Here is a 10210-nt window from a genome sequence, read left to right as displayed (position 1 = left end):
CGTTATAATTGTACATGACAGATCAGACAATGAAACAATTTTTGAATGACTCGATTGAAAGTCGTTAATGCCAACCTGCATGAAATTGTCCGTAACTGATTTAATCCAATATTCAAATACATATCGTATCGGTAAATATTTACCTTTTTTTAATGAGTATCCAAGCAGAAAACTCCTTTTCTAACATTTTCTTTAAAAAAAACATTGCTCTTTGTCATTTCTAACTGACTGGATCAATTGCAGATTTTTTTTTATTGAGGTCAGTTTCTTGTTAGCTGACTCAATTAATTATCATTTCTTTCTTAATTATTGACTCAATTAAATTAATTATTAAAACTTCCTCTACTTCTATTTTCTGTAAGATTACAAATACTTCCGTTATATTAAAATTAAGTTTTAAATCACAGAATTCTGTACTCAACCACTAGTATTATTAGTTAAGTGTTAGAATACTATGATTTTGATCTTTTAATGTAACGCCAACATCATCCTTCTATTCGTTCTATATACTTATTCATTCTCTCTCTCTCTCTCTCTCTCTCTCTCTCTCTCTCTCTCTCTCTCTCTCTCTCTCTCTCTCTCTCTCTCTCTCTCTCCTTACTTTGATTCACTTATTTTGGTCAAACAAAGATCCTTATTTCCTCAAAAGGACCAATATCCCAGCGTTAATTATTGTATTTTTGGAGTAAGAATTGAAAACGTTAAATCATTTTGCTATTTGGGTAGTGTTTTTTTTTCAAGAAGTGGAAAATTGAATAATGCTGAGAAGCATTAAGTAGAACAAGCTAACGTCAAAGGCATTATATGGTACGAAAAATACGTTATTTTAACCTACCTATTAATTGTCAAATAGACCTATTTGACAAAGTCATTAACCCAATTTTACTCGTGTCATAGGCGTCGGAACCGGGGGGGGGGGCTAGGGGGGCTTAGCCCCCCCCCCCCCACTTTTTTTGCAAAGTTATACCTAACCATTAGAAACATAGCATGATAGAGGGTTCAGCCCCCCCCCCCCCCACTTTTATTCGCAGGGAAGATTATTGTTCCAAAGTTTGCCTTGAAAGATAGACAAGTTGGATTCAGAAGCATACTAGCCCCCCCCCCCCCCCCCCCCCCCCCCGGAATATGAATTTCATGATTTTGAAAAAAAAATTGGGGTAAGTAATTTTTTTTTTTGGAAGTATAGGTATACTCCCCCCCCCCCCCCCCCCCCCCACACACACACACGGATTAGGATTTCCCTGATTTTGGGAATTACTTTTTTCTCTATATTTCTGAGGATAAGTCTAGCCCCCCCCCCCCCCCCCACCGCCCCCACTTTCAATTTGCTTCCGACGCCAGTGCGTGTGAAGTGTGGGGTTACGAAAATATAGTTATAGATATTATCGAAAAAGTACATCTAAAATTTTTGAAAAATCTAGTACTCCAATCTGTAAGGTGCATGGAGAAGGTGGAAGGTATCCTTTTTCACTCTTTGTTATCATTAAAATGATAATATGTACTGTGCGGAAGTTTTGACAGCCCACGATTGTAAACTCACTAATGTAATATGTTGTTATTTTTATAGATGTTACAAATACAACCATGGATAAAATGTACACATGATATACTCAACTCATGCGTGTTGTCTTATATATATGAGAAAATCAAAAAATATGCAGTTATAACTGGCTTAATTCAATTGTTAAAGAAATATAACAAAATCAAATTGTACATGACTGGAGAAATATAGTAGATAACTCATTAAAATGCAATAATTAAAGAAATTTTAAAACAAATTTCAATTTAGAAAAGTACTTGTTGATTTTAGCTACAGATCTACAGATCGCGTTTGCAAAATTACGAACATGTAACCATCGAAATAGATTGCTCTATATTGACAAAAATTTAAGAAAATGTACACTGTGTGACTCACAGTATTAGTATTAGGGATGAATCTAATTATATTTTGGAATGTACACATTTTGCAAACGATAGAAAAATGTTTTTGTCCTAGAGATACTGTTAAAACTCAAAAATATTATAAAATATAACGAGCTAATGAATACTTATAATGTGAAAAAAAGGAACTAAAAATATTGTCAAGATTTATTGAGAAAAAGTGTGCTCTTCCAAAAACAAACTTATACAACCTACGTACTGTAGTGTAAACTCAACTTTTTTCATCTTAATTACTTCTAATGTACATGTGATCCTTGACTGTTTTTGTGTTCATTTGTATATACTTAGGGTATGCTTAACTTCAAATACATGTGGACTGGTCTTGAGTGAATAAAGAATTGAATACAATTGGTCGGGTGTGATCAAATCCAATAAAGCCCGAGGGGGGTTTATGATAGATTTGATCACGCCTAGGCCTCGACCGAAATTATCACCTCATAATATTCAAAGAATGATTCCTTATTAAGCGTAAATTAAGTTTACATAACTACTACTTTGTTGGTCTTCTTGATATTTTTCATCCACTATATACTTTGTATATATATATTTATATAACCTGCCTCCCACAATTATTGTAAAGTACGATTAAATTTTTGTTATGGGAATGTATGTAATAAATGTATACGCCAATAAACTACTACTTATTACTTATATTTAAATTTCAGCAGTTAACGATTAAAATTAGAATTTTAAGTATGCAAACTCCGCTTGTGCCCCAATAATTTCATTTGAATTTATTGATCTGTATAGTACAAAACGACTCGTAGTGTTATCACAGACAAAAACTTAAAAAATCCCTCCCTCCTGGATCTGGAAATTTCAAGGGGGCAATTTCAAACACACATTTTATAAGGATAGCTTTACTTGCTGATACAATTGCAGAGGTACGTTCCTAATTCCTCGCTTCCTTATTTGCCAACATAATCACTTAGGTGCCTACCTCCTTACTCGCTGACATGAATAGTCGTTTGCTGTATTAATTTTCTTATAATTTCTGAAGCTTTCTCGCTCAAATAGTTACGCACCTGTTGTTACATGTGTTACATTAAAAGTTAAAAATTTATCAATTTAAACTTAGGAAACTGTTATACATGTAGTTAAGTTTAAATTGATAAATTTTAAACTTTTAATGTAACACATGTACGTGGTTTTACGTTGTTACGTTGCTTTTTAGACAAATAGGGTAACGTTCCATATTACATGTACCTTTTTTACTTACTGACTAATTGTTTGATGAAAGATGCACAGTTTAGGCTTACTTTATTGTTTTAAATAATGTTTGACATAGTTTTAAGACTAATAGATACCTCTACCGCTACTTCTAGTACTACTGATGCCGCTGCTGCTGCTGCTACTACTGTCCTTTACAAAAAATTAAATTACTAATAATCAAAATTTGTACCATGTTGTATATTTTATTTGATAAAATGAATGAAATATATCGGAAAGGACTCTCTCTCTCTCTCTCTCTCTCTCTCTCGTCAATCTCTCTCTCTCTCTCTCTCTCTCTCTCTCTCTCGTCAATCTTGTATTTCAGGTAATTACGCGACATTCATGAACACAGTCTAAATGCATTTATACCAGAATAATTACATTTGCATTTATAAATTTGCTTTAATACGGTTCATCATGCAATGATCAAATAAACTAATATAAAAATCAGTATTGTGCTTATATTTTTTCAGCAGAAATAATTATAAACTAAGTAGAATATCACACAAAATTACATCAATTTCACGACATTGTAAACGTTGCACAAAATAGCACTCAATATAGTAATGTTAAACCCTTAAACTTTTGTTTATTATAAATGCGATAGTTTAATGTTGACGGTGTTATATAGTGCCTTTTCCCCCTAGCCATCTTTCCCCCCGGAAAAATGGCTATATAGCAGTTCTTCCCCCCGGAAAAGTGGCTATATAGCAGTTTTTCCCCCACGGAAAGCTGACTATATAGTGGGATTTCCCCCTTTTTATAGCCAGATTACCCCCACGGAAAACCTACTATATAGTGGACTTTCCCCCATTTTTACTTTCCGGCCATGTTTATTGCGGACCATTCGTGACAATAATTTGCAATAACTGATATGATATTAATTTCTCACAAAAAAGGATTATTATGGCATTTATATATACATAGAATAAAATACATGGTTTTCCAACCCCAAATATGAACTAAGGCATGCGCCTTCATAACATGCAAGTGTCATCATCGTTTATTTCACCTGTTCTGACCCCTTTTTGGAACACCTTTTACACGGATTTACCTCGAATCTTTTTCATCTAATCGATGCTTATCTACAGTTTTGACTTCGACGTTATGAACACGTGAGAACACATTTGAGTGAAAATACGCCGGTTTGTAAATCCAATTTTCCAATGTATTACCATCAATGTATAAGCTTCTCCCAGGAAACTAACTGACCAATCTTGACTTAATTTCGTAGAGGAAGGGAATAAAAAGTGGAAATGTATTACTCCGTTCGTCCAAAAGGCTATCAATTTTAAATAAATACCGTTAGAATTGACGATCTTAAAAACAGTTATATATTTCTTCTTCTAAATATCAAACGGGAGACAGGATGCAATGATATGATGAGAAACTGAAATGTTTTAGTTTTACTTTGATTGATGGGGTTCTAAATTATGGTTAAGGGGGTATTTTAATTATGTATTAAAAGCATGTGTAAAGTTAGTGTTTACAATTTCGTTTTAAAGTTACGCATATTCATATTTTAAGCACATTTCTACGAAACGCGAGATATTATGATGTAAACATTTTAAAAAACAATGAAATGTCTTCACAACCAGAACAATGTCGATATCTTTGCTGGTTACTTTGGAAAATGTGAAATGGAGCCTGATTATATTGTCACTCACTATTTGCTAATTTTTCCACTTTTAATGATAATGAATTTTACCCGCGTACCTTTTTAAAAAATTTTGTTCGTTAATTTAAAAAAAAAAGCAGCAGAATTAAACGTAATTTTCAATCATTTTGATAAAGAAATATATGAGTGATTGTGTATTTCTAAATGATGTTTTTACTTTTAAATGACCGTAAAAATATGTTCATGTGGTCATCTATAGTTTTTGAGATATGGGGCCCTAAAAAATACATATTCTTTATAATTGGATTTCAAACATCGGGCTAGAAAACAACAAAGGCTCCTACCCTGCATAGGGGCTTAAATTTTCGGTGTCATCTACTAGTGGTATACCACTATCACTGTGAAAATATGGTTAATTGGTCATCTCTAGAATTTGAGATTCGGGTCATCACTTATAGAACACTATTCAATCATTATAATGGGGTTTTATACATTGGGCCCTGAAACTTCAAGGGCCCCTACCCTGAGGGCTGAAATTTTCAGAGTCATCTTCAAGTGGTAAACCACTGCCACGATAAAAATATGGTGATATGGTCATCTCTAGTTTATGAGACATTGGACCCTAAAGAATATGCACTATAATTATTATAATAGGATTTTAAAATCGGGCTCTGAAACATCGGAAACCAAATTTCTCTAAAACAGAGGTTTAGCCTGGATGAAATTTCACAAACAGACAAACAGTCTGATAAATTTATCAAGAAATTCTTAAAACATTCTCGTTTAATACAATTTCAGAACACAGAATTATGCATATAAGTGTATAACTTGTAAAACTTTTTTCAATAAATTACCTAAATTAAGTTCTATGTGTAATTCCATTACACACATGTTCAACTTTTAGCATTGTCTATAAAAATAATAAATCGGCAAAACGAAACTTAACCTGTACAGATGAATGCAGATATACATGTATGCAACCTGGGAGTGTAGAAACATTGATTTTAATCCTTACTGGATTTCCATAAATATTTTTTATAATATCTGAACCAAAAACGTGAGGGAGAAACCCTACTATGGGGGAAAAGCTACTATATAGTAGCTTCTCCCCCGGGGGGGAAAGGCTACTATATAGTAGGTTTTCCGGGGGGAAAAGCTACTATGGGGGAAAAACTGCTATACAACAACGGCAGTAATGCAATCGTTTTCTCTTGAGAAAATATTTAAATTTTTACTTCATCTATAATTAGACCAACCTAAGTGAAATCATATGACATCAACTTTCATACCAGTATTCGTTTCATAATACCACATGTTAAAAAAATGTACACGTTCGAGTTTATCTATCGAGTGTATCTATCGAGTGTATCTATCGAGTGTATCTATCGAGAATCTCTATATATGCTCATTGGAATCATAATTTTTAAAGCTCTGTAGTTGGTGACGTTATATTTCATATGAGAAAACCAGAAAATGTTGTAATAGGAATTCCCTCGCTGTAGTAAGACGACCCACTTTGGCACTTGGCCCACACTGTGTCCCCCTGCTGTAAATTCAGAGCCGCCAAGTTCGTCCCGGAGTCGTAGAAATCTTTCCCCCGCCCTCCGTCCGACATAGTCATGACCTTTGCTCCGCCATTGTGAACGATGCTGACGTACAGTGTATTGCTTCCATAGCCCTGTGCACTTACAAAGAAGACGTATTGACCGGATGTGGGGGCGGTAAATACCCCGGTACCCGGATTGTATCCACCGCCTTCATTGTTTATCACAACCGGAAAAGCTATTATACTTCCGGTCCCGATATTCCCTGCACCGGATGTTCCGGCTGTGAAGGCTACTTTCTTCGAAGAGTCTATTGAAAGAAAATATGTCAACTTATTGGCTGGTACATGGTGTATTCACTACATGTCAAATGCAGGAAAATACCTCTAGATCTAAACGCCCATTTTTTAAATTTGCCTTTTTCATGAGTTACCAAATGAAGTTTTAATTTGCATTTCAATATAATGCATACTTTGTGGTGTCAAAACGTTCTAGAAGTCTATGCAAATTAATAATTAGCTTTGAATAATGCAACAATAATAATTATCCCAATAGAAGTTGTCTTACTTATAAAATGTGCATTTAACCTAAACTTGAAAAAAAATTCAATCACTTAAATGCTATCTTTGTTTCATAAATGCGAGATATTGCAATTATTTTCTTTTGTATTTGTGAAACAGCAATAAGGAACAGTTTATTTGTGAAATATCAATGAAGAGCAGGTTTTTCACATAAAATGAGTAAGATATGCAAGATATTGTACATCAATCAGTATGTTATACATGTACATTGATTGAAGAGCTAAATTTAAATAAAAAGCGACGACCTTTAACACCAGTCGTCTCCTTATTTGGTCTATAATGTTCATTTGATTAGATAGAAACAAGAATCTGATTAGTCTAATCTGTAGAAGGTCATGACGATGTGCATACGTCATTTCCGATGAAATGAAAAAGTAAATCTAAATCAATCAAAACTTACCCAAAACTTACCCTGAACTATTTTTGACAAATTCGTATTTGCTAGTGTAAGGTTTGCAACCGTTTCCAGTAAATGTGTGTGGGATAATTCCAGTTCCTTGAATTTCCTCTCTTGTAAAATAAAACAGACAGCTAAAATTGAAGGTATCAGGCCTACAAAAACCTCACAAAACAATGTTGCTGCAGAACTGTAGCTCTACAGGAAATTTGGGTTGACGAACCTTAGATCAACAGTCTGTCAATCTGAATTTCCCGTAGAGGTACAGTTCTACGCCTAAAAACTATATGTAGTGTTTCTGCTAATTGTTAGTCACTGTCTGGTCATGTTAGTTGCAAGTACTGGCTTTTAAACACAAATTAATTTGTCTTTATTCTGGACAAACTTTGAGGCTAATAAAATAGTTCATTCGCAGTGGATACTTTTTGGGAAAAAAATCTTTCTTTAAATGTTATAGAAGAGAAAAAAATATTTAGAGGTTGAATTACTCATAATTCAAAAGTTTGTGGAGTTTTGTTTAGTGTAATGTTGTAAATTCTGAATGTACCTACTACCAGGTGGCAGTCAATTGATACAAAACCTACAACTGCCGGACTTCATGTTGTAAATTACAACATAACTTTTGGTCAATTCTCGCTATTACGGTGGCGTATCTCTGCCCCTTGTGTGCAAGTTATTTTTCTTTCAAATATGTCGACATGCAAAATAAATATGTTGACATGCAAGATAGTTATGTCAACATACAACATGACTATGTTGACATGCAAGAAATATCAATTTAAAACATGGGTTTTTTTTCACCTGAAATAAGTAAAATATACAAGATATTGTACATCAATCAGTATGTTATACATGTACATTTATTAAAAAGCTAAAATAAAAAGCGACGACCTTTGACACCTCTCCTTATTTGGTCTATAAGGTTCATTTGATTAGATAGAAGCAAGAATCTGATAAGTCTAATCTGTAGAAGGTAATGACGATGTGCATACGTCATTTCCGATGAAATGAAAAAGTAAATCTAAATCAATCAAAACTTACCCAAAACTTACCCTGAACTATTTTTGACAAATTCGTATTTGCAAGTGTAAGGTTTGCAACCGCTTCCAGTAAATGTGTATGGGATGATTCCAGTTCCTTGAATTTCCTCTCTTGTAAAATAAAACAGACAGCTAAAATTGAAGGTATCAGGCCTACGAAAACCTCACAAAACAATGTTGCTGCAGAGCTGTAGCTCTACAGGAAATTTGGGTTGACGGACCGTAGATCAACAGTCTGTCAATCCGAATTTCCCGCAGAGCTACATTACTTCTACAGCTAAAAACTATATGTAGTGTTTCTGCTAATTGTTAGTCACTGTCTGGTGATGTTAGTTGTAAGTACTGGCTTTTAAACACATTAATTTGTCATTATTCTGGACAAACTTTAAGGCTAACAAAATAGTTAATTATCGGTGGATACTTTTTTTTTTGGGGGGGGGGGGGGGATCTTTCTTTAAATGTTATAGAAGAGAAATATTATTTTAGATAATGAATTACTAATAATTCAAAAGTTTATGGAGTTCTAGTGTAGTGATTATGTTGTACATTTTGAATGTACCAGATGGCAGTTAATTGATACAAAATTTACAACTTCATGTTGTAATTTACAACATAACTTTGGCAAATTCTCGTTATAGTTGTACGTACATGTATAGTAAAGGAATTGGTTTTTACAGGTACATTCGAATGTTAAACGTCGTCAAACACACATATATACGTGTATAGCCCCTTCCATAATGTGAAAAGTCTGTATTGCATTTTTGTAGTCATCAGCAACTGGCGGAAAGAGACTCTTGCAAATAGTAAATAATTTATGGGTTTGTTTAATTATAAGTAAATATAAAATTATAAGTAAAAATGTTTCCGAGCGCAAAAATTGGTTTACCAAAACATTGATATTATCAAAACGGGGCATGTTTCGGCCTCCTCTCTAACAGATCGTGGATAAACAATACGGACGGAATTAGCCGAAATATAACCAAACAAACCGAAGGCTGGGGTGGTGTTCCGAAAGTACCAATAACAAATCCGACGGCTAAGACCAAAGGGGGTTCCGAGAATAACAAAAGCCATCTATTTAAAACAACTTTGTCGGTTAAACCCAGATCAGCCAACCATGCAATCAATACAAACCATGAACAATATTTGACAAATTCTGGTTAGCCTGCGTCAGTTCTTCTATTCTATTCCACAAATGGCTGTGTGCTGAATCCAATTCCTCGAATCGCTTCTCTTGCAGAATAATGCAGGTGACTAGAAATGCTAAAATCAATCCAAACACAGCTTCTCGAAACATGTCAACGATTCTGTTGACTTATTTCCCTAGTGCAAGTCAGTTCCTGATTATTGGGGAAGGGGGGGGGGGGGGGGTGTCATTTAAAACTACTGTCCGTAAGATGCACATAGCAGCTCGGACAATGAAATGTACAATCCCTGAATACCAGTAGCCTGATTGAAAATCCTTATACCAACGTAACTTTTTCTTGTTGATTTTCCTTAACTGTTTAAACAAACTGGCAGATAAAACCGAAAATTTCAGTTAGATGTTTTAAGAATAAGTTTTTTGTGACGGTTTTAGGATGACTTGTTCGTATCGGTAAATATTTAACAACAAGGGGCATTCTAAGCAGAACGGGTCCTTATTCTGACATTTTAATTCTAACAAAACTCACTGCTCAGATCTTTCATTTCTTTCTAGACTGACTCGCTTGCAGAATATTTTATTAATAATATATGTCGTCACTTGTTTGTTCGCTGCATGACTCTCTTACTTTTTTAATAGACTAGTTGTTTCAGTAAATACCAACATATTTCCTGATATTTTTTTTATAAGTAGGAATATTTATAGAATATCCTATCTATATAGCTAATTAAGC

The 10210-nt window shown here is 34.1% G+C and overlaps 1 protein-coding gene across 2 annotated transcripts; it reads right to left on the bottom strand.

Annotated features, from left to right (window-relative positions):
- Positions 1–5963: 5963 nt before the first annotated feature.
- LOC105330774 (caprin-2-like) lies at positions 5964–9691 on the bottom strand. 2 transcript variants are annotated; one of them, XM_066071694.1, is made up of 4 exons: positions 9468–9691; positions 8346–8444; positions 7308–7406; positions 5964–6625 (listed from the first exon to the last, which is right to left on the bottom strand). In XM_066071694.1, the coding sequence occupies exons 1-4, from the start codon at positions 9628–9630 to the stop codon at positions 6225–6227; spliced, it is 762 nt and encodes a 253-aa protein (XP_065927766.1). In that variant the 5' UTR covers positions 9631–9691; the 3' UTR covers positions 5964–6224. The 2 variants fall into 2 exon arrangements, with proteins under 2 accessions (XP_065927766.1, XP_065927767.1); XM_066071695.1 differs by lacking the exon at positions 8346–8444.
- Between the last annotated feature and the right edge of the window lie 519 nt (positions 9692–10210).

Source organism: Magallana gigas, chromosome 9 (assembly GCF_963853765.1).
Source record: "Magallana gigas chromosome 9, xbMagGiga1.1, whole genome shotgun sequence".
Lineage (NCBI taxonomy): Eukaryota > Metazoa > Mollusca > Bivalvia > Ostreida > Ostreidae > Magallana > Magallana gigas.
This window is presented reverse-complemented; position numbering and strand designations above follow the sequence as displayed.